The sequence below is a fragment of the Mycena indigotica genome, assembly GCF_014461135.1.
Source record: "Mycena indigotica strain 171206Taipei chromosome Unknown Mind.scaff0010, whole genome shotgun sequence".
NCBI lineage: Eukaryota > Fungi > Basidiomycota > Agaricomycetes > Agaricales > Mycenaceae > Mycena > Mycena indigotica.
This window is the reverse complement of record NW_023503009.1, coordinates 2,692,123-2,716,648: the sequence shown is the minus strand read 5'-3', so window position 1 is coordinate 2,716,648 and position 24,526 is coordinate 2,692,123. Positions and strand designations below refer to the sequence as shown.

The 24,526-nt window shown below is 51.5% G+C and overlaps 4 protein-coding genes across 4 annotated transcripts; 2 read left to right on the top strand and 2 right to left on the bottom strand.

Annotated features, from left to right (window-relative positions):
- Positions 1-6,854: 6,854 nt before the first annotated feature.
- Positions 6,855-7,637, bottom strand: MIND_01139200 (Importin N-terminal domain-containing protein; the record flags this gene model as incomplete). The annotated part of the gene is made up of 2 exons (XM_037367932.1): positions 6,855-7,223; positions 7,272-7,637. The coding sequence occupies 2 exons, from the start codon at positions 7,635-7,637 to the stop codon at positions 6,855-6,857; spliced, it is 735 nt and encodes a 244-aa protein (XP_037215764.1).
- A 2,463-nt stretch (positions 7,638-10,100) lies between these two features.
- MIND_01139100 (3'-5' exonuclease domain-containing protein) lies at positions 10,101-14,639 on the top strand (the record flags this gene model as incomplete). The annotated part of the gene is made up of 7 exons (XM_037367931.1): positions 10,101-10,163; positions 10,219-11,310; positions 11,359-11,871; positions 11,919-13,424; positions 13,475-13,915; positions 13,961-14,163; positions 14,213-14,639. 7 exons carry the CDS (start codon positions 10,101-10,103, stop codon positions 14,637-14,639), a joined length of 4,245 nt encoding a protein of 1,414 aa, XP_037215763.1.
- Positions 14,640-14,729: 90 nt separating this feature from the next.
- Positions 14,730-15,747, bottom strand: MIND_01139000 (uncharacterized protein; the record flags this gene model as incomplete). Its single annotated transcript, XM_037367930.1, has 3 exons — positions 14,730-14,882; positions 14,934-15,156; positions 15,623-15,747. 3 exons carry the CDS (start codon positions 15,745-15,747, stop codon positions 14,730-14,732), a joined length of 501 nt encoding a protein of 166 aa, XP_037215762.1.
- A 2,475-nt stretch (positions 15,748-18,222) lies between these two features.
- Positions 18,223-20,363, top strand: MIND_01138900 (Nucleoporin-interacting protein; the record flags this gene model as incomplete). The annotated part of the gene is made up of 13 exons (XM_037367929.1): positions 18,223-18,242; positions 18,294-18,399; positions 18,438-18,456; positions 18,504-18,555; positions 18,609-18,664; positions 18,711-18,777; positions 18,822-19,040; positions 19,083-19,185; positions 19,232-19,281; positions 19,331-19,562; positions 19,619-19,742; positions 19,805-20,212; positions 20,263-20,363. The coding sequence occupies 13 exons, from the start codon at positions 18,223-18,225 to the stop codon at positions 20,361-20,363; spliced, it is 1,557 nt and encodes a 518-aa protein (XP_037215761.1).
- Positions 20,364-24,526: the final 4,163 nt, after the last annotated feature.

Genomic DNA, 24,526 nt, shown 5'->3' with positions numbered 1-24,526 from the left:
CTGCAAGGTGTACCCCATCTCGCCCCTCGAGCAACGCGAGCTTGACGCGTTTATCGAGGAAGGGCTTTCGACGGGCCGGATTCGCCCCTCCAAGTCTCCGATGGCGTCTCCGGTCTTCTTCGTCAAGAAGAAGGACGGCGGACTCCGCTTCGTCCAGGACTACCGTGCTCTCAACGCGATGACTGTCAAAAACCGGTACCCCCTTCCGCTGATCAACGACCTCATCAACCGGCTCAAAGGTGCTCGTTACTTCACCAAACTCGGCGTCCGTTGGGGCTTCAACAACGTCCGGATCAAGGAAGGTGACGAGTGGAAAGCGGCTTTCCCGGACTAACCGAGGCCTGTTCGAGCCCTTGGTGATGTATTTCGGCCTGACAAACTCTCCCGCGACATTCCAAACGATGATGAATGACATTTTCCAGGATCTCATCCTCTCCGGAGACGTCATGATCTACCTTGACGACATCTTGATCGCCCATTCCGACCTCCGGAAACACCGGCAGATTGTCCAGGAGGTCTTACGGCGACTCCGGGAGCACAAGTTGTACCTTCGAGCGGAGAAGTGCGACTTTGAAAAATCGTCAATCGAGTACCTCGGAGTCATCATCTCCCACAACCACGTCGAAATGGACCCCGTCAAAGTCGCAGGCGTCTCCGCTTGGCCGACTCCGGAAAACAAGAAGGACATTCAGCAGTTCCTTGGGTTCGCTAACTTCTACCGCAGGTTCATTCGGGACTTCTCGACCCTTGCGCGCCCTCTTTTCGTGCTCACCAAGAAGGACCAGCAATGGACTTGGGGCGATCGGGAGGCCTCCGCGTTCCAAGCGATCAAGGACGCGGTCACCTCGGAACCGGTCCTGGCGATTCCGGACGACGCACGGCCTTTCCGACTCGAGGCGGACAGCTCTGATTATGCGACGGGGGCGGTTCTTTCACAATCCGCCCCGGACGGGAAGTGGCACCCTGTAGCATTCTATTCCAAAAGCTTAAATGATGTCCAGCGCAACTACGAAAATCCACGACAAGGAGATGCTCGCGATCATCCGCGCACTCGAGGAGTATAGACACTTCCTCGAGGGCGCCGCGCACCCTGTCGAGATTTGGACTGACCATAAGAATTTGGAGTACTTCAGGAAGACGCAACACCTCAACCGGAGACAGGCCCGGTGGTCTCTGTACCTCTCCCGGTTCGACTTCACGCTGCACCACAAGCCTGGCCGCGATATGGGTCGGCCTGACGCCCTCTCCCGGAGACCCGACCACGGAGTCGATTCCGACAACTCCGGCGTCGTCCTTCTGCGGCCTGAACTCTTCCACGTCCGCGCACTCGAGGGCGTTTCCGTTTCCGGTCCCGGCTCTGAACTCCTCCGTGACATCCGTGATGCCCTCTCCGGTGAGCCTGACCTGGAGGAGCCCGTCGCACTAGCGGCCCGGCAACTTCTTAAGGTTCAAGGTCAAGCTCGAGGCCCCCGCTCCTCACGTTCTGACGAGTGGGCCGTCTCCGGCGGTCTTCTCCATTTCCGAGGAAAGATCGTCGTACCAAAAAGACAAGGACCTCCGGAGACGCATCATCGAGCTCTGCCATGACACCCGAGTCGCCGGACACGCAGGTCGTTTCAAGACCCTGGAGTTGGTCTCCCGGAACTACTGGTGGCCTCAGATGTCTCGCCATATCGGCCGGTATGTTGCGACCTGTGACTTGTGCTGTCGCACCAAGGCACTCCGGAGACTGCCCCATGGAGAACTGCACCCCACGGAAACGCCTCCGGACGCTGGCATACCGTCTCCGTCGACTTCATCGTAGAGGCTTCCCGAAGCCCATGGGTACGACGCATCATGGTCGTCGTTGACACCCTCGGAAAGCGCCCCCACTTCTCAGAGTGTCATACGACGGTCGATGCAGTAGGGGCAGCCCGCCTCTACTACCGGAATGTCTGGCGGCACCATGGGACTCCGGAGAAGTACGTCTCCGACCGCGGCTCGCAGTTCATCGCGGACTTCACCCGAGAACTTTGGCGTCTAATCGGCATCAAGCCCGCCACGTCCACCGCGTACCACCCGCAGACAGACGGTCAGACAGAGCGCGTCAACCAGGAGCTGGAGCAGTACTTGCGGATCTTCACCAACTACCAGCAGGACGACTGGGATGAGCTGATTCCAGCCGCGGAGTTCGCCTACAACAACCATGTTCACTCCTCCACGCAGCAGGTCCCCTTCATGACGGACACGGGACGGCTCCCGCGCATGGGCTTCAAACCCGGAGTCCGTTCTGCCATGGAGTCAGTGAACGAGTTCCGCGACCGGATCGCCACTGGTGTTGCTGAAGCCAAGGCCGCGCTCACTAAGGCCAAAGAGGAGTACAAGCGCTACTACGACCGGAGACGGACTCCGTCTCCGGAGTTTAAGGTTGGCGACTGTGTTTGGCTGGATGCCTCTGACATCAGGACGACTCGCCCCTCGGAAAAGTTCTCCCATCGCCGCCTCGGACCATTCAAGATAGTCGCAGAGATCAGCAAAGGTGCCTACAAGCTCGACCTCCCTCCGCGCTACTCGAAGCTCCACCCGGTCTTCCCCGTCGTCAAGCTCGAGCTCGCTCAGGACGACCCCTTCGACGGACGCCCCGGCTACGACCAGCCCCCTCCGGACCTCGAGGACGGAGTCCCGGAGTGGGAAGTAGAGGAAATCCTGGACGCAAGGGTGAGGTATAAGCGGCTGAACTACTTCGTCAGATGGAAAGGCTACGACGCATCGCACGACCAATGGGTCCGCTTCGACCGCGTCTTCGCCCCGGAGAAAATTGCGGAGTTCTATCGTAAGTACCCTGGCAAGCCACGACACATCGCCTCCGTGACCTTCGACTCGATTCCGTTCCGGTCTATGCGTCGGGACGCCGCATTCAAAGGGGGGGGTGATGTCAGGGGAACCTCCCTTTCGGCCCCTCGGAGACGCCTCCGATTCCGGTCCGACTCCGGTTCCGTCTCCGGTCCGGCCCTCCATCTCGCCCGCACAATCACCGATCCGTCAACGCCCTCCCGACGGTCGCCCTGGGACCTCGCCTGCGACGCCGCCCAAGCCTTCTGTGCCCGACAGCGGCAGCTACGGACAAGCAGTATATAGTCAGCTACCTAGCAGGCGGACCCTTAGAGTTTCTTCTCTTCGGATCCTCCCCTGCTAGGTCAGCTTCATTTGTATTCGCTTACCAATGTTCACTCTTCGGATCCTCCCCTGCTAGGACCTTGATCTCAGGCCTCCGGGGTTGCCCTTACACCTCCGCTAAGGCCGCAGTATCGGACAACCACGCAAGCAGCTCTCCCAGCATCTCATCGCCAAGTTGCTGGATTACCTCGTCGAGGATGTCCACATGGCGGACGTCGGCGGGGAGCGGACAGTCCCGAGCCAAATGGTTGGGGTCGCCGCATCTGAAGCAGGCTCGACAAGGGGCACCCCGAGCCCTAGTACGATCCAGCTCCATAGGGACGGGAGCCGGAGGTACCGGGACGGGGGCGCGGGCCGCGGGTGGCGCAGGCGGGGCCACCGGGCGGATGGGGAACGGAGTTGCCGAACGAGTGATGGGGAAGGTGCCGCGCGGAGCTCCCGAAGCGGTCCACGGGGTATCCCTTAATGAGCTTCGCTCGCACCAGGGCTTCATATTGTCGGAAAGCCCGAGTGCGCCAGCCCAGATAGTCACGGAGGTCTGGGGGGTCGTTCGAAGAGGTGATGCCGTTGTTGATCAAGGGGTCAAGTCCGTGGCGGTATTTGGTTACCTTAACCAACGCGTCTTCGAAGCCAGCGAGGTCCATCAAGTCCTCGAAGTCGTCGGTATATCCGTAGACATCCCGCGTTCCCATGTGATAACCCGCGCTTTCCAACTTAGCCAGCGCGAGGTCCTGTTCGTTCTCCTCAACGAACCGAAGGCGAAACTCGGAGAGGAACTGGCTCCACCGAGGGAAGGGGAAGGGGTTTTTGCTCCCATGACGCTCTGCCCATTGCTGAGCAGGTCCCTCCGCCATATAGGACATGGCGTAGCGGACGGCCTTTTCTTCACTCGGCTCTCCGTTAACCACGAAGGCCTCCGGGGCAAGCCGAGCGTAGGTTTTGACCGCGTATAGGAAGGCGCGGCCGCGTTTGCGATCTCCGTTAAACGCAAACGGGGGGTTTGGTCATAAGACCAGTTTTGAGGCGACAGTAATGTCACCAAATAACGCATCCGCGTCGGGGGGCATTCGGAGATGCCGGGCGGTTCGGGAGCTGCCGGAGGTGGTGCGGCAGCTGAAGCCTGGGAAGCAAGGTGGGTGAGGATATTGGTGAGGTTGTCTAGTTTCGCCTCAAGTGCGTCCATGCGCGCGTCAGCGTCCGGAGCAGCTCCGGTAGACATAGCGGGCGTAAAGACGACAAGAGCAGAGGAGGAGAGGTCAAGTGGCAGGGGCGGTGACGAGGGGGGTACGGACTCGTACTCCGAGCCTGAGTCAGCACCAAACCTGGTAATCTTGACCGGTTAATCCCGTAGAGAGTTTCTTCTGCTGTAAGGGCAACCCTGGAGACTCCGACGAAAGCCTAGCAGGGGAGGATCCAAAGCGTGAATAAGACTACAGGAAATACACGGAGGGACCGACCTAGCAGGGGAGGATCCAAAGAGAAGAAACTCTAAGGGTCCGCCTGCTAGGGCGCCAACTATATACTGGTCGTCCGTAACTGCTGACGTAGAGCGCAGAAGGCCTGAGCGGCGTCGCAGGCTCTGTCCCAAGGTGATCGTTGGGAGGGTCTTGACGGATCAGTGATTGTGCGGGCGAAGGAGGCCGTGGACGATGGTCGGGGTGGGTCGGAGCGTCCGAGGGGGCGCCGGTCGGATGCGCCTCGGATGCGTTCGGAGGGTCCAAAGGAGGCCGTAGCGGGGGTTCCCCTGACAATTATAGAGTTCTTTGGCAGTCATAGGTCTGTTTTAAATAAGTGTTGAAATCTGTACTATTAGCTTCATTCAGTCTCATTCTATCTTGTCCTATCTCTCTCAATCTCGTCTTATTTCTGTGTTACATAGTCTCTGATACATATCTGATACACATTGTTCCTTTACTGTTACACATCCTTCCTAGATTGATACACTACGGACATTAATGTATTTTCTGCCCCAGAAAATGCACAGAAAATTTGAAATTTTCTGAAGATCTTCTGAAGATTTTCCGAGGATTTTCTGTCACGGAAAATTTGGAATTTTCCATCAATCTTCCGAGAATCTTCTGGAAATTTTCCGGGTCAGAAGATTTCCAATTTTCTGTCACAGAAGATTTTCGGAAAATGTAGCACTCGGATCCGTGATCCGGCCGATGACATCTTTTCCGGCATATAAACTGGCTATCAAGGCAATCAGTCGGACCCAATCCTCCATATTAGATTACATGAATATGGTATATGATACATATATGCTACTTCATACTAATTATTGTCTGCGCAGCCTTCTCTGTGCCAGCACAAAGTTATCGATCACGTCAAAGCATACTGGGCTGAATTAAAATTGCACCAACTTGGAGGGGAAAAGAACTTACAACCAAGACCAATATCTGTGATGTCACGCATGGTATGCTTGACGGCCCAATTAATGCTGTCCATGAACAGCTTGAATTGCGGAGGGGTCATTGTCAAAAGGGCTAGAGCAAATTGAGCGGACTTGGGCCTGACTATCTAGTAACTGACCAGGGAAGCAGCTCAGATTGATGGCTTTCAAAAGTTTGTAGAAGCCCGTGTGGTGTTTGGGGTACTCGGTGAAATCTTGATTGATCATATTCAACGTTGGCTCAAAGACTGCATCGAGAACGGCTGGCACTTGAGGTGTTAAAAGATTCTGCATTATGTGATCCTATACAGCGAACGCAGAATATCGTCGATGAATGGTTCCGTTTCTCCGCTCTGGAGCACCACAAAGTGACGCTGGAAGCGGGTTAGGCCTTGGAGAACAGAATCTTGACAGAAAACTCACGCGACATTTTGTAGCGATTTTGATGAAAGTATCGCATATGTCTTGCACACCTGCCAATGTTACTCAGCGCTTACAAGAAAATGATAAACCTACCTTCATGGGTTTCATGCATGAATTCGAATAGCTTGTTGGCGACGGTCTTGAGGAATTTCCAGTGCGCTTTGAGGAACCGCGGGTATTGACCGACGATATACATGATGTTGTTGGCAACAACAGCCTACAGTCTGATCAGTGTTACTTAACTCAGTGTTTCTAGCGACTTACTTTGTTGTCCTTCCCGCGCTTTATTTCACACAACCCCAGTAGATCCTTGATCACGGTCACTAAAAAGCGCTTTTCTGATTCTTCGTCTGCAGCAAACGTGGGTGAAAATGGCTATGCAGAGCAGATAGAGGGCGTACTCATCGCTCCAGATATTGATCCAATGGCCCAGCATAGCGTATTGAGGTTGTTCCATGACCATTCTGACCCGTCCACTTGTTTTGCGAGTTTCTCGGTGAGTAAGCTTTCCGTGTCCGACACATCCAGGTGAGTAAGATAGACGAGCAGTTCCCGCATCGACTTGTACAAGACAATGGTGTCGCTTTCCTTCATGAATTCACGGACAATCTCACCCTCGTCGTTTTCTACAATCAGAACCTGTGCTGGTTCATCAGAAATGGCGTTTTCAGACAGCAAATCGTACCTCTTCGGGCTTGACCATTCGCTCGATTACAACTAGCCGAAGATTGGATAATATGTCATTGTAGATACTTTTCCGTATCAACATAGTCCCAAGCATGCTCTGTGGAGCTCCAGAGCCTAGATTCAATCCCATAAGAATTCCGGACTCGCCAACAGGAAGGCTCGAAATTTCTTCGTACAAGTCGGAGACTCGTTTTAGTCAGTATTCCAGACAGATCTCGGAAATTTCTCGTTCATCCACCTGAGAAACCTTGACCATGTACAAGTGGGCATTGAGAAGGACATCGCGGGTGGCTTCTCCCTCTACGACGCGAAGGTGGTTGGAAAGGAAGTTGGACAAAAACAAAGAGAGGTTGAGAACGAGTTCCTGGCCCGCATCACCCGCAGCGTTGTACGCGTTGTACGCGTCCGAAATGTTGGTTGAAGGTAGGATCATACGATTGATCGAGGTCATGACCATTTGGAATAGAATGACAAATTTTGGGTCGTATTCGACGCCAACTTTGAGGGCCGCGATAACTGCTAGACATTGGAGTGTGACATTGCGAAAATCTGGGGCTTCCAGAAACTGTTATTTGAATGAGGGTAGGGTCAACAATGAAGTCAAGATGCGCACGCGATTCAGCAACAAATCGATTATTGTTGTCTCGAAAATGTAGCCGAGAGGGATCCAGTTGAGGAAACGCAACAGAGTTTCCAGAGTCGCTTTGATCAACGAAGACTTTTGGGCCTCTTCCAACACCTCCTGGCATAGCTTGAATATCTCAGAAAACTCACCGCAGATCTGGTTCTTGAGGTTCTTTATCTTGGTTGGCGTCATTTGGAGATACAGATGTGGAAGATGGCAAACGAGTAGGTAGCATTGAAAAATACTAGGAGCAAGAGAAAAGGAGGGGATGCGAATCATATCCGACTGCGAGTGACAAGGTTGTCGTGCTTGATAATACAAGGGAATCGAGGTCCACACTGGAGATGTGGACATGAGGTTGTGAGTGTGAAATCGGTGACAAGATTTGAGTTGTCTTGCCACGAAGTCAGATGAAAGCGGTTGATGTTGTCGATATGGAGCAAGTAGCGAGTAGGAGGTTGAAGCTCGGGTTCCTTGTCATGAGGGTATTTGTTGACAAAGCTTGCATTAGTGGCAAAGCTCATGGTCAGAGACGAGGTTGTCGTTGTCATTGTCGCCCTTTGCTGTCGTTTCTGACCGGATGAAAGTTGGTGTCTTCTTTGTCCTCCGGAGCCGGCCTTGACCGGGGCTACTGCGGCAACAACGACGAACAGCGTGCCAGAACATAATTGCCTCCACTTCAAGTTTGACCGTTGGCTGTCGAGGGGAGGCTGAAGCTTCTCGTGAAGCTCGTTACCGGTCGGTAGATAACTCCTGCGCAAAACCATCTCCCAAGCTCCTAATTCCACCTAGTCATCTCCGCCGACGCATATATCGCCCTTCAACGCAGAGACATCGTCTACGCCTCGCATACGACCGCAGGAGAAAACGCGCTCAACAGAGGTCTTCCCCCTCGAATAGCGAAGCTGAAAGAATTCGGTAGAAGGCCAGTAGCACGGGGTACAAGGACCCGCTAGAGCGATAGCTGCAGTGCTGGAGGAGATATGTCGCAGTCTTTGGGCGGCGAGGCGCACGTGACTTGCCAAATCCGGACAAAATTAGGAGGATGGTGGAGGCGTCGAGGGGGAGGCAGAGGAGCTGACGGCAAAGGAGAGAATAGCGATGATGTCGTTGTTGTTGCTTTGAAGTGGGTATTGTTGTTCTTGTACCTAGAAGATGCTTCAGACGGAGACGCTGAAAAGTATGCACTACCTTCAAACGTGTTTGCCGAGAGATAATGGGACAAGTTGCGTGTATTCAGGTCGGCCATCGTGGCTTCTTTGAAGGGGTGCAGGGTAAGAAGACGCTTGTGCTGTCTATCTCTATCCAGCGCGAGCAATGTGACGACGCTAAGCCAAACCGCGAGTCGGCCAGCTTCAACTCTGCGGAGATGAAACGACTATCGAGGGTGGACATGCCATGAATGGCGGGGAGAATTTGAGTACTTTGGGAATGGGTGGTGAAAATCAGCCCCGACAACTGTTTCTCTCTTCTCTTGACAGTAAGCGATATTCGGGGCAGGTGACAAGTCGTGAGTCTTCTCTGTTTGCGACGGAAAGTAGTCAAAGTAGACGAGAGCTTGTTGGGAGACTGTCAGCAACAAGGTTGCGCAGAAAGAGAGTGACTTTCACGCACCAATCGTCAACCGCTGCCCCCCGAAAACGTTATGTCCCAACTTGCTGGAACTGCTCGGTCGTCGTTGTTAGCATAGGTGCTTTCGAGTTGTTACACGGTAGCACGAGAGTACAGCTTTTCATTGCTATGCCAAAAGTCAGCGATAAATCCGGCTAGTTACCGATAGTGTGGGCGAATAGCTCGGTATCGATATTAGTCATGATATTACTCGATTCGGTAGTGAACGTGACCGACAGATACCTCTCAAGATCTCAACAGCTAGCTTCTTGTCTCACACACACGCCGCCAGCGACTTCCAGCGTCGACACCTGTCGACGCGATGTTCCCACAGCTACGCTGGCGGCCTTTTGCTGCTCCAGCGCCTTCTCCCACCGCTGCTAGTCCACCTGTCGATTCTCTGCCAACTGAGCGGAGGAAACCTGGCAGACCTAAAGGCTCGAAGAACAAGTCCAAGACCGCGAACGCAGCACTGCCGTCTCCCACGTATAAGAGCAGTTTTCACAAAAATTTAGTTATTTGAGTCTGTGCTCTTTCCATCGAGGTTTTAAAGATGGTACAGCTTTATGGTTGTGGTTTTTTACCAGGTTGTGGTGGGTGGTCTACATGGTTTTTGCTTCTCAATTGATGGTTTGTGGTTGTGCTATGAGATTTATGATTATGTTCATTGTGTTTGAGCTTAAGGTATCATACATTAGACCACTTACCCACATTTAAATCACATACAAATTGATACTATGATGGCGATCAATCCCATCAATCTTGCTATCGCAGTTTAAGGCAACTACCTTCTACATATCTAGATTCTCCTGGTCTCACCAAGCTTCAGAGAGCCTCAAACATTTCAACTGCAAGATCCCCAGATAAATCACCTGGTAAGTAAAGCTTTCCAGACTTTGGAGTTTTGCAAAGAGTATTAACTTGTTGTAGAGCATTGATGAATTGATCTGAATCTGATGGAAATCTGAATTTTAGCTTCTAGACACTTACAATACAGCCCTCAAACCTCAACCACAGAAATCAAAACCTTAACCACGGAAATCAAAACCTCAACCATATATGCCACAAGCACAAAGATGGCCTCAACCACAGAAAGTGAACACAACTATAAGTCATAAACCACAAACCACAAGCAAATAATTTTTTGTGATAACTGGCCTCATACCCACGGCTGCCTCTCGTGCTTCTGCTCTGCAGCCACCTGACATGCTCGATGACCGAGGACCCAATAACGCGTTCGACATCGCTGTTCCTCCAGTTCTTCCTCTTGTGCGTGTTTATTCAACTTGCCAGCTTCCTGACGCTAATTTTATCCATTTGACAGTCAAACAACCAACCTCCCGTCCTGTCAGCCTCCACCCATCCTGTTCTCCCGCCACTCATGGCTCATTCACTTCCGACACCTCATTTTGCCCACACCAACGCCACGACAACATCACGTAGCACTATCGATCGTGCCCGCCAACTTGTTGACCACACCCCTGCATCGGAAACGACTTCTATCTTACACGACAACGAGTCGATGGTGCCCGGGATGATTCTGGATGCGGAATCGAATGACGAGAACGATACATTGGTTCACGGGGAAGGGCTTGGAGAGGAGGATGACGCGGACTTGGACCAAGCCAAGACTGAATTTCCGGGCTGGCTAACGACTCAATTCAACGCGATACGTGACGACATCGCGCAGGGAAAGATCAGACCGGGAACATTCTGGATTCGGTCACCACAAACGACATGGTCTTTACTTCGCCATTCTAATCTTACACCGGACACTCTATTCACGGCCAATTTCTTTATTTGGGACCCACTCGCTATTCTTTCCACCAACTTCCACCTACGCTGTCCAAACAAAGAATGTAACCACTATCTCACCCGTTATGGCATCGTTGGTCGTCCTCGTAGAGTTGTTGAAATTGACGACTGTTTCTGGCTTATTGGATACAACTATGGGTGTCGGAAGAGCCCTGATGGTTGTGGTCTGCGTTTGCGCTCGTGGGACCAACGAGTGCTTGATCAACTGCCACCAGAGCTAGCCGATGAGTTTCCGGCCTATCTGACATGGCGGAGCGGACTTTCCAAGCAAGCTTTTGGTGTTGTGCGATCATGCTTCCAATACGGTGTGGGCTCTGCAGAGCTGTCCGACCTGTTTCGAATGCAGCATTTACGACGCTATGACAAACTTCGCTTGCAGTACTTGCGAGCCAAGTACAAGGAGATGTTGCTGGGTGGGCAATTCTATGAGGTCTTTCCGCCGTTCCAGGATCGTTCGGCGAGAGGTTACCATGGGTTTACCCCAAGTGGTCAGTGGCTTCGGGACCTATATGATGGGTATATCGAGTCGAAGCGGGACACAATCAACCAGCATATGGCAATGCTCTCTGCTCGTATCTGTGCTATTGACCATAGTCACAAGGTATTTAATTTGTTTTGTTTGTATATTGTTTCTCACTCGAGTTTCCAGCTTGCGAAACACGTTTTCAAGGTTGATGGTGTCCCCATCTTTACCGCACTGCTCACAGTCACCAACGAAAAAGGCGAAATTCGTGTTTGTGTTTTTGTGGCTACCAAGTCTCATTCGCAATTTGATGATGCACTTCGGCGACTTGCAGATGACCTTGTCGTGTATGGTCACAACTTGCCAGAGGTTTTCTACACGGACAACATGGTTGACAAGGCGATGCTTGAAAGGATTTTCCCTTCCCTTCTCGAAAATGTTGTTCCGGTTGACAAATACGCACATCTCCCTCTTCTCGAGACACCTGATTTTGTCCGCAACCCAACAGTGCTGGATGATGAGGCGATGATTAACAATGCAATGAGGGCTATCCTCGATGATGTTCCTGCTGGTCGTGAGCTTGTCATCGGGTTTGATTCTGAATGGAATGTGGACATGACGCAGTATGGCCGCTTTGGTGGGCGCAGTCCTCCTGCTGTCTTGCAGATCGCATATCAAAACTCTGTTTTCATACTCAAGGTACATGAGTCTATCTCATCTATACCTCTGAACTAACAGAACACCAGGTTGGCGAGATGCTCTCCCGACAGCGGCTTCCGGAACAGCTGGTGAATCTCTTGCGACATAGTCAGGTTGTCAAGGCAGGTCGTCAAGTCAATGCTGATCTGCGACGGCTTGCTGCTGCTGCTGGCTTTCCAGCTGACCACTTTCCTGGTGCTCTTGACCTTGCAATGTTTGCCAAGGAGCGCTTCCTGATCAAGAAAGCCACCCTCTCCCTTGCTGATCTTATTGCATCCCTGCTCAATCAGTCCCTTCCAAAGCCATTTGCTGAGCGTATCAGCAGTAATTGGTCGGACTCAGAACTGAGCCAAGCACAACTCGAATATGCAGCACGTGATGCATATGCCTCACTTCTCCTCTATAACGAAATCGTCAAAACACCACGCCCATCATCTGGTTTGGACACCTTACTTCTACCTGGCACGTCGATCATGTTGTTGACCGATGACAATAAACAGACCGCTGCGGAAGGTGTCATTTCTCCGAATGCTTCCCTTTCCCAATTCCAGAATACCAATATCACCGCCACTCGCACTGTGGTTACGATTCAGAAGGTTTTGACTCCAGGAGCTATTATCGGAATCAATAAAGACTCAAATGGAAACAAACTCTCACTCAGTCACTTCGGTGTAGCCCCATTCGATATTCTCGCTCATCGCTCTCACATTCGCATTGTCTCATCTATGGCTCAACCTCTAGACATAGATTCAAATTCATCGTCCATCTCTACTGATGTGTTACCCAGCACTGAGACTGCTGATGGTGCTGATGATGATCTCGTCAGTGCACTCGAAGGGCTCGATGATGGTGACATTGATGACTCTCCACCAATAACACCCAACTTGGCGGAGGCTGATGCGGAGAGTGCAGCAGTGGCTTTGGAAACTCTTGGTCCCGAAGCACCTCCAAGTTGGGCTTTTGCAATACGGAGCCGTATCCTTAAGGATATTTTCCATGTATTTCATATGATTTATATCTCTCGCATGCATGGTCTTCGACTCGCATTCATCAATGACCTCCGAGATGCATGTCTCATTCCACATCCCACCGACAAGGCCCGTATCGAAATCTATCTGGCTACTCGTGGCCTCACATGGGCCGATATGCTTCGGTACAATCCAAAATGGCTTTGGCGACATTGTCGTCGGACTATTCCCCCTCCCGAAGAGTTGTATCCACTGGTGCACCGTGTATTTATGCTGTACGGACCGCTCAAGGATGCAAAAACCGGTCTTCCACTCTTCAATTCAGCCGCATGGAAAATCGCAAAGAACATTTTGGAGCTGGTGCGAAATGGTCATGTGTCTGATGTGCCTGGTGTTGCCCTCTATTTTCTTCTTGGCTTTGACAAGAAAGCTGGTGGTCTGCCGCTCTATCGCTGTATTCGGGGCACTAACATGGTCGAGGGTGGTGTTCATACACATTTGCTTGCAAAGTTACCCTCCCGTGGAGCCTCTGTTCGCCACATGGTGGCCTGTCTCCTTGACTTTGTTCTGCGACACAATCTCACTGTCTGTCTTTGTCTATTTCTCTCATTCATCTGATCATAGTTTTTTTTCAGGTTGGCCACTTCAACTCAACTGGGCGAAAATTTGCTGGTCACGACTCGATTTGGCTGTCGAACAAAATTCAAGAACTCGAAATTGCACTAGGCGAACACTACAACAAGGCCCCACTCTCACTCCCTTGGGTTAACGGCAATCTCTACGTCAAATCTAAGCAGACAGTTGGTATTATTCACCTCCCTGCCTCTGTTTGTTCCTCAGTCGACATCCAACCCTTCCGCGAAACACATGACACCAAGCAGAAGCAGGCGTACCTCGCCAAGATGCAGGGCACACGTAAACCCGTTCTTCCTGTTCATACCGTTGCAGAGAAGAAGTTGTTCACCAAGTTGATGCTCACCTCCACCGCATTTCAAAGGTGCAAGACTTCCATCTCTACTGAGGCTACAATTGAATGGAACCGTGTGGCTGCTGAAACTGCTGATATCTATTACAAGGTACCGTAACTTATTTCCATTGACTTATTCTGACGATTTTTTTAGCTCGAAGAACAATTAACAGCATACTTCAACGGCCCATACAAAGATTCTGCCAACATCCGTATCTCCTGTGCTCGTGTGCAAGAGCAGACTGCTCCATTGCAAAAGGAGCTCGACAATCGAACAACTTACGCTGTGCACGCACCTGCGAGCGAGCTTGTAGCGCCTCAAGTCACATCAGGCTTCACCGATGAGGGTCCCCATGTGTATGTTTGCATGTTTACATATGACTTGCATTATTTTTATAATTCACAGGCCAACCGAGTCTGAATCTACCTACGCACAACAACATGCTGCTTCTCATGCAATGTCTATATCGGCTGCCAGTCAAGTCGTTCACACAAGTAAGAAACGCGCTGCCGAAGATGCACTTCATGGCCAGCCAGCGCCAAAGAAGGCACGTAACGGACGATCATGTATTCGATGTGGGAGGGAGGATGGGTGTGCCGGTCGGGGTTCATGGTTCCTTTGCACGAATCCATGTCGCGACTGTGGGAGGAAAAGCACTAAGGAGTGTGTTGGGCGGACGTCGAAGAACAAGACGCGAAAGAGATGTTCACCACAGAACCCATACCCACCTTCGATGTTGGAGGGCAGTGAATTAACAGACAAGGTTTGCAGGCTCTTCGGATTAGCACGGCACGAAAAGTCGACGCAGAAAAGATTAGAATTAAACAAGTAGGAGTAATTACATTGTAACGAGTTCATACAGTGGTTATCGAGGTGAAAAAACATGAGAGAGCCCAGCATGGTCTTGCTAGACCATGCTGGGTCACCACACTTGCAAATCTGCAAGTGTGGTGCGGACAGGAATAGTAGGTCGATGACCAACCAAAGACGAGTGCATCAAGTATGTGGATGGGGCTGTGGGAGTTGAGCCGTGCGTCCAATGTAGTGGCTTGGGTCGTTGAGAGTGGAGTGGCAGCTGGACGACGAGAAAAGTGAGCAAAATGTTTAAGCACAAAAAAGCACTCACCGATAGTGTGCCGCGTCTGGTATTCACCTCTCGTGTCCACCTCTCCCGCTCCAACCTCTCCTTGTAACCACCTCCCACCTCCACCCCATCATACCCATATCCGTCCGCTACCCCATCCCATCGGTTTGTCGTTCCCAGTTGCCGCCTTTTTTGAAGGCCCGTAACGATTGTGTTGAGTGGTGGTAATGGTAAGGTCAGCCACGCGGCAGCCGCGCGAGTCACGCTGCCGTTTGTTGAGGTTGTGGCTGGCTGGCAGTGGTGGTGTAGAAAGCAGTCGTCATCACGGTGTCTCGGTGTCAAACGCGGCTGACGTGCCGGAGCCTTCAAAAAAAAAACCTTTTCGGGCGAGCTATCGAGGCCTCGGGTCACCGGGCCTTCCACACAGCCGGTAGATACCACCTAAAAAGGTGATTCCTGGCAATATTCTTGCACGGCACGTGCAGAAAAGCCATATCTCTCGTTTGCGCGCCTGCGGCGCGCAGAACGAATTCTCAGTGGTAGAATACGCTCAATTTGGGCAAAAGATGAAAGTACTCAAGTTTCATCTATGCACAATACATGTAAGTACTCTTTCTCGCTCTTCTCTCCTCTTCCCTTTTTCCTTTTTTGGCAATCAATTTATTTTCCCTCCCGCGCCCACAGCATAGGTATCGAGCCATAAATCCAAGCCGAGGCACGCGAAGACACACATTGCTCCGTTTGCCGACATCGGGTGAGGTGAGCTGTCCGAGTTCGTGCGCTGAAATGGCGCACGAGGAAGAGCACCGGTCACGTTCAGTAGAAGACTTGACGAGTTTGAGGCTGGCGGGATCATCGAGGTTGGGAAACAAGAAGCGGGTGTGTGTGACATGCATTTGTTTCTCTCTTCCCGACTCCATGGTGCCGCCAGTTGGCGGTCTTGACCACGGCCCCCGCTCTACGGCGGTCATATGCGACATAGTGCGAGGCACCACCACCATTCTTTGTGGTCAACGCCGAATAATTGACAAGATGATGGTGTGGAATCAAGTATTAACTTGTAGCCTCGCGATAGTCTCGAGATAGGTGCGTGTCTTTACTCACTTTCTCCTGCCAACGTAACTGAAGAGTGCGAGTAGCGAGCTACTCCTACCCACATACGACGAATATCTCGAGGACACCAGTGCGAAGAACGAGGGAGGCGGCATCTAGAATTGGAGTCGGCAGGTGTGTGGCCCTCTCAAGCCAGTCCCTTGTCCAACGTTAAGCTCTTGTTCTCCTCCTTTTGAGACAGGACTCTCGCAGGACCTCTTGCCACTCGTTATACTGCCCATTATCTTCATCGTCAACTTCTACTGCGCCAAACACATATCCGAGCTCATCCCTTTTCTGTCTCGCGGGTGTAACAGTTGCGCGTCGAAGGGAATATATGCTAATCTCGCTGAACTCGGAGTTTGTGGCTCAAGCCGCTCAACCCATCCACCCCCATCTTCGTTACCAAGTTCTCGTATGGGGCCGCTGCTGCTGCTAGCTCACACATTCCGACTTCAGTCGCTAGTTTCACCATAGCACCTCCATCTAACGTGGTGGTGGATGAATCCCACGCGTCCGAGGTGGGTGTGGCCGTATTGCCCTCTCACAGAAACTCACCCGTCTACCCGGAAGGCGCTTCGACTTGTCACTCTCCGGCTCAATGGCCAGAGCCGCGCAAACTCATCTGTAGGCGCTATCTATCACCAGTACACGTCATAGAACTTATTCATAAACGTCGGCTGCTCAAGTGGGGTGTTACGACCCGGATTCTCTCCCTTTCCCTTTGCAGCTTTGCCAAACACTCAGCTTGCACTAAACAACGCTCGAACACCCAAGGCGCTCAACAATGATTACATCTCCTCCCATACTCCTTCCTCATCCATCCGCCTCTGGTTCTCCTCCTGTCCCCGCAGGTTCCACCAACGACCTCTGCCCCGAAGGCGAAAGTCACGTGCCACTTACGCAGGCCAAAAGCATTCGATATATCTTCGGACCCATGTTATATATTACAGCAAGTGCTTGCTACGTTGTACGACACTCGCCCCGGCCCACTCCTCGTTCATTATTTCCCCGCCGCATCCGAGGCGGAAGGCCCTTGTTGGGCGCACTTTCGTCCACCCCAGACCATGAGGTCGTGTGTGGGAGGAGACGTAGCAGTCGCAGGGGAAATGAATGCCTGAGAAGATGGGTGGACTTTAGGGGCCTTGGGGGCCAGCATTTTGGCACTGCGACTGCCAGATAACCTGATTCGCCTTCGTTCGGCCGAAAGTGTCGTCAAGGGCGGGCAAGTCCGAGCTTTCGCGGTTGTGGAGATCTGTGCTGTTTCTCGGTGGCTGGTCTTCTTCTTCGCTTCTGTCATACTTACGATACTCCCTCTAGTACATAGACCTCCCTGTATCTCTTATGAGGTAACACTGGCTTGAAGATTCTCAGTAACGCCTAGCGGACAGGTCACTCTTGTCGTTGTGCGGTTCGGAAGCGCTGGTTGCCAAGACTCTCTGTGCGCGAGTTGTGGAGTGTGGATGCATTCGGGAACGCATCACATGTGCGGGGGAACGACTGTACGCGCCCATTGCGAGACAAGAACAGGACCAAGGTGCAGGCTGCCTTTGTGAAGTCGTTCCAACAACAGGGAGGCCGGAACTTGTCACGTCGCCGTGGCGATTCCTGATTAAGTAATCAGTGTTTCAAAACAGTGTAACACTGTCACATACGTGTTTCTGTCGTGAGCAGACTTACCAGTGGCACTTGCGGCCTGCTCGCAGATGGTGACTTCATCGTGCGCCGGAGAGTTGCAACTGCCCTCGAGGCTGACCACAGACCCAATGCGTGGCCGCACTAGGGAGAGAGAAACCCCGACGCTGTGACTGAAGACACGTGTAGATGATGTGACTGAAGACACGTGTCCCATAACACACCACCTTCTTCGCTTCAATTCCTGCTCGCGACTAGTAATACCAGGCAACCCGCCTGCCCCGGCCTCGGCGGCTCATGATATCTCGCCTGACTTGGCCCATTTGCGCGGGCTCCCAACGCCACGCGAATCTGCCGCGCCCCCCGCATGCAAGCCTCAAAATCTTTCTCATGCGGGTGGTTATGCTAACCATCTCCAGTGCTCAAAAAGCTTATTCTACATCGATTCAAATCACCCCCAAAGTCGTCGCTGGCCCTGAAAGCCGCTAACCAACCGTCTAAACGATTGCTAGTACAAGGCTGGCCCCGGGGAGGAAGTCGGTCAACAAGCACATTGACAACAAGAAGATAGCTTACGCGATGGAGATGGATATATAGAACACTAATGCACTGTTCTAGGACGCGGTAAGTCCAGCAGGCAATGCACACAGCGTCAAACTCACCTTGTCCTTCGAGGTTGACAACAGCGCGCAACGATTTGGCATCGAGCGGGAGAGCAAGCCTGAGCGGGGGGGAATTGCAGAACTTCTGGCAAAGGAGGAGAATTACCAAACAACTCACCGTTAGCGGGCAGTAATGAACGTTGGACGTGTTCACCAGACACGCGCAATAATGCAATGTGAGTCCGCGAATGCAGCCTACTGGACCACACTCACCTCAGGACAGCAACAAGCATCCTGCCCGTGATACCTAAGCACAGCGACAAAACTGAATTGGAGTAAGGTGAGCAAGAAATGGACTGGGCAACGACGAAGATGAAACTTTCTCCAGCGTGGGCCGACAAGAAATTTCGAATGGCGAGGCCGGCGTGTGGGCTGTAAACATTGGTAAGGAATACAAGAGATAGAGACAGCAGCACTTACCCTTTTGTAGATGCGCCGGCAGCAGCGCTCTTGCGCCCGGCCAGCGACGGCAAGCGGAAGGAAGTCAGGCTTAGGAGGTGACTGGACAGGCGTATACGGGGGAGTCGTTCAGCGATGAGAGCCAACTCGAGATTTGGGCTCCGGACTTCCTCGACAAGAATGAGTTTGAGCTTGGGGCCGCTGGGCAACGAGGTCCGAAGGGCGTCGTCAAGGACACCGCCCGTTTCAACAGGCTTGCTTGGGGAGGTTCGCGTGGCGTCATCGCAGCCGGCCTGGAGAACGGCGAGCTTGCATTATGGGACCCCGCAAAGATTCTTGCAGGCGCCCGACGAGTAAGATTGTCATTTAATTCACGACGCCCGCGTTTCTTATGCTATTGCAGTGCACTTATTTTGCGCAATTCTATTCATACTGGACCGATACGTGGCCTTGATTTTAACCCCATCCAGACGAGCTTGCCCGCGTCCGGTGCCGTCAGTGGCGAGGTACGCTATCTTGGCTCGCTTTCCGTTGTTTTGACCCTTACTCGAGGTCTCATTTGGACTTGAACTCACCGGCGAAGCCATACACGCCAACCCCCGGTGCTCGGTCCACCAAACTTGATGAAATGACCGCTGTTGCTTGGAACAGACAGGTCCAATATGTTCTCGCTGGCGCGAGCAGCACTGGCAACACAGTCGTCTGGGATTTACGTGGCAAACGCGAAGTCGTGGCTCTCGCTTATGGCGCAGGTGGAGCTGGCGGAATGAGCGATATCAAATGGCACCCAGACAACGCGACGCGTCTCGTAACCTCACATGAAGACAACCAGTCGCCCATGATCATGCTCTGGGACCTTCGCAATGCTCGTGCTCCGGAGAAGGTGCGCTGACGTGTCTTCAGAAAATTCAATCTAGCGCTCATGTGCTTCCGTTTCAGATCTTGACTGGTCATGAAAAGGGAATTCTTTCGCTGTCTTGGTGCGCCCAGGACGCAGACCTTCTGTCCTGCGGCAAGGACAATAGGACTCTCTGCTGGAACCCTCAAACAGGCGATGCTTTGGGTGAACTTCCGCGCGCACAAAACTGGGCTTTCCAAGTTGATTGGTGTCCTCTCGCAACCCAGACCTTCTTGCCGCCGCGTTTTTCGATGGGACTATCGGAATCCATTCGCTTCAAGGCACGAACGAGTCTGCTGCCGATTCTGCCACCCAGGTTGCCGCTCACGCTGCCTCCGGTGCCGATATCTTCGATTTACAACCTGGAGGAACTGCTACCAGCGCTGCTGGTACCCTTTCTCTTTCCCAGCCACCCAAGTGGTTCCGTCGCTCTGTTTCCGCCTCGTTCGGTTTTGGCGGGAAGCTTGTCAGCGTGGCGAATCTCCCTGGTGCCTCCGGGAAGCATCAAAGCGGCTCAGTTCACCTGCGGACTGTCCACGTTGAACAGGATATCGATGTTGTCGATCGTGTCCAAGGTCTACGGGAAGCCCTCGACAAGGACAAAGCGCGGCCGTCGCGGACTGGGCACACGAACAGTCAATTGATGGGGATGGTTGGAAAGCTCTTCTCAGTCTGTTCAAGACAGACTCGCGGGAAGAACTTATCACTCTGCTTGGTTTCGAAAAGGCAGAGGTTGAGCGCAAAGTTCGGGAGGCTGTCGACTCGCTGGCATTAACGACAATCTGACGGGGATACAACTATGAAGGAGGAGGAGTTAATTTGGACTCGAGAGGCCGTTGTTTCGTTCGCCGAAACTGATGATGGGAGCGAGAAAGCGCCTTCCGAAGTCAGTGCGGCTACGAGCGTCAGTGTCAGCGAGACCGCCGCCGACGATTAGTGAGTCTGAAAGTACAACCACTGTACCCCCTGGTCGATGAAGCAGTTTGCTTCCTTGAGCTTACTCCTGCTCCATACGGCACCGAAGCGGGGCTCATCGTGAATGTCTTGTGCAGAGCAACTTCCAAAGCCCAGGCGCAGGCCCTGCACCAACTGTCATAAATGCTCAACCCACTGCGGGTACAGCTCCCCATCCGCCTTGCTCAAGGATTGTCGTGATTTGTTCCCGATGCTCGTAATGCTCACCACACATTAATCTCAAGTCTATAACTCACTTGATGGGAGGGTCTGTCTTGTCTGACCAAGAGTTTTGAGTTTTGGGGAGACAATGGTTGGGATTAGGGATGACGTCAGTTTAGGTGCAGTATTTTGTGTTCTTTGGCCAGATTTGACAACACTGACTTGGAGTCAGAGTGTTTTGCGATGCAGAAGCCAATGCTTCGGCAGGAAAACGGCGCTAACATTTGATTCTGGCCAGCTGCTAGAGGCGGGCACGTTGTTCTCATCGACATCAGACCATAGCATGGCGCGGCGGCAGTGAGTGAAATTGTGGGAGAAGAGGGCCATGTATGGTGGGCAGGAATGAATATGATCTTGTGTAATTATACTGCGCACTGAATATTATTATTATTATTATGAAAATCTGGGCGCTGCTGCATGATGGCTAATTGGTATACTGGAAAGATGCAATCGGCCGGATCCCAGATCCGAATTCTACATTTTCTGATAATTTTCCGTGGCCGAAAATTGGGAATCTTGTGATCTGGAAATTTCCCAGAAGATTCTCAGAAGATTGATGGAAAATTCCAAATTTTCCGTGACAGAAAATCCTCGGAAAATCTTCAGAAGATTTTCAGAAAATTTCAAATTTTCTATGCATTTTCTGGGGCGGAAAATACATTAATGTCCGTAGTGATACTAGATACATACTAGATGCATACTAGATACATACTCATACATATATAAGTAGTCTAGTTTCGCTCTGAGGTCTCCAGTTTCTCACTGTTGACCTCAGGCAAGTCTTCCTTGTACATCCAATCTAGAGTTTCTCACTGTTGACCTCAGACCTCTGTGCTTGCCTGTTCAACAGGTTATGGGCCCTGCTCTCTGAGCTATTTCTGAGCGTTTTTCCTTGTGTGTGAGACTCCCCTCTGCTCAACATCTCTGTCCTTTGTGTGTGTGGTGGTCTCTAGTATATAGGAGCTTGAACTGTTGGGGTAATCCTTGTATAAAGGCATCCTTTGGGTCACTAGACAACATTGTGGTAACCCCACTGAGTCTAGGGATTGCGATCTCAAGAGAGATTACAACTGCTTGCTCATTTACCTACTATCTCTCTCTCTTTCTTTTATCACCACACACACTACTGAGGGCGTCACTTGCCTATTTGCAGTGGTTTTAGCTTTGGATTCATTTCTATCCATTCACTTCTCTCTCATTCCACACAATGGCAAACTCAGATGTTATGCCTATTCTTGCTAAGGACACTTCTTTCCCAAGTTGGAAGAGTGATGCCAAGGCCTATTTGCGCAGAAAGGAGGTGTTTTCTGCTTGTCTTGCTTCTACAGAGGCAGACAAGAAAGCACTTGGTGCAGTTGCCATTGACAAGTGTGGTGGCATTCTGTGGGGTGCTCTCTGCAGAGGTCAAACCTCTTGTTAAGCAGCATGAGGACGATCCTTGTGCCCTTTGGAAAGCCCTGGAGGACATCTCTGCCCTCAGGAAGGCTGGTGCTCGCTTCACTGCCTATAGAACCCTCACCTCAATTCGTCTTAGAGAAGGGGAATCACTCCTAGGGCTCTCTGGTCGTGTTTCAACTGCTATGTCTCTCTTGAAGGAGTCAAGACCAACTGGTTTTGACCTCTCCACGGCAGATGAAGAGCTACAAGCTGTGGTTCTTCTTATGGCTCTTCCTGATGAGGGACTCTTAGGAGTTCTCAAAGCGTCTTTTGAGCAGTCTACTGAGCTCAAGGTGTCAGAGATCGAAACTGCCTTTGCCAATCACCAGGCATTTCGATTCCAGCATCAGGAAGGTGACATAAGTTCAGCAGAGCAAAATCCTCTGTCTGGTCTTGCCATGGCTGCAACCCCTCCAACTGTTGTCCCACCAACTACACCTGCTGCCGCAGTTGCTGCTCCTGCAGTTGATCCTTGTATCTTCTGCAAAAAGCTACACCTCCCTCTCAAGTGTCCAGACTTCCTGGCCTTGTTAAGGGGTAAACACCATGCCAAAAAGGGCAGAAATGGTGAAGGTTCAGCAACAGTCCAAAGTGCTGCCAATGCAAGTCTTCTTACCCTCTCAACTCTTATGCTTGCTGACCCAAGATGGAATCCAGACTCAGGAGCCACGTCACATATAACCCACCAAAAGGAGTGTCTACTCAATGCTAGGCCCTTCAGGATACCCATACAGGTTGCAAATGGAGTTATAGTTTACTCAGAGTTGATTGGAGATGTCTTGCTGAAGCCTGTACTTAGAAAAGGACAATTAGGTTGACATATTTTACTCACTTCTGTCTTGTATGTTCTGGGTTTATCCCATAATCTCATCTCTACTACTCATCTGTCTCGAGTTCATGGGCTCTCTGTTGTTATGAAGGGATGTACCATCTCCTTTGAACATTCTGGAGAAGTTCTGTTTGAGGCAGACATTGATGAGAGGAACCAAGCACATGTGAATGAAGTTGTCGATTCCATTCCTCAATCAGCTTTTTCTACATCTGGGACTTTGCCTCTTGACTTGGACTTGCTGCATCGTCGGCTTGAACATCACTCTGACACTCAGAGGGTCTTGAGCAAGAATCTGGTGACTGGAGTGAAGCTCACTTCACAAAAGAAACCAGATCCCATTTGTGAACCATGCCTAGCTGGCAAGCTGAGTGCTGCACCTTTTCACTCTACTGGTCATCGTTCTGAAGCGCCTCTTGATCTGGTTCACTCTGATCTCAAAGAATACCGTGTCTACACTCGAGAGGGTTACAGATACCGAATAGTCTTTGTTGATGATCATACTAGCTTTAAGGTGGTTCAACACCTGAAGCGTAAGAGTGATGCCTTTGCTACTTTCAAAGAGTTCAAAGCTTATGCTGAGAACCACTTTGGGCACAAAATCAAGGCTTTTGAGGAAGACAAAGGTGGAGAGTACATGTCTAATGAGTGGGATAGATATCTCAACTCAGAGGGCATTGTGCGACGCCATTCGGTGAGGAATAGGCCACAACAGAATGGAACAGAGCGTGCTAATCGTACCATTGATGAGCATACTACAGCTATGTTGCATGAGGCAAACTTGCCCCCTTCTTTCAAGGCTTTGGCTGTGAATGCTTACATTCATGTGTCCAACATGCATCCTACTTCTCACATTCCTGAGGACCCTACTCCTCATGAATTGTGGTACAAGTCGAAGCCAAGTGTGGCACACCTTCGGGTTTTTGGTTGCCTTGCCTATGTGCATGTGCAAAAGGACAAAAGGCCCACTTCTGGTATTCATACTCAGAAGTGCATCTTTGTTGGCTACCCTCGTGGCTATAGGGGCTAGGCATTCTATAACCCAGCCACCAGGAGGATTGTTATTGCTGAGCATGCTGTGTTTGATGAGCACTATTTCCTTGGCAATAGCCCTACCCAAATGGCAAAGTGTCCTTGCATTGAGCCTGCCTTCTGTCTTTTCTCGTCTCAATCATCTCCCTCCTCCTCCACCTGATGGCATTTATGTTCCTGATGGTGATGATAATGATGATGACAATCCTGCTCATTCTATACCAGCCCCTGCTCCAGCACCCCCTTCTCCATCTCCCTCTCCATCTCCTCCTCCTAACATTCCTAACCTGCCAGAGCAAACTCCCCCACCTTCTCCAGTTGGAGTGGCGGCTAGACGTCGCTTCCATGGTCAGATCACTGAGCATAGAGCTCTGGGGGAGTGGTGGAAGGCTTATAGAGAGCCTACACCAGCTATATCATCAGGTGAAGAATCATCTGATGATGAGTTGCTTCTCAAACCTGGCAGTGTTATGAT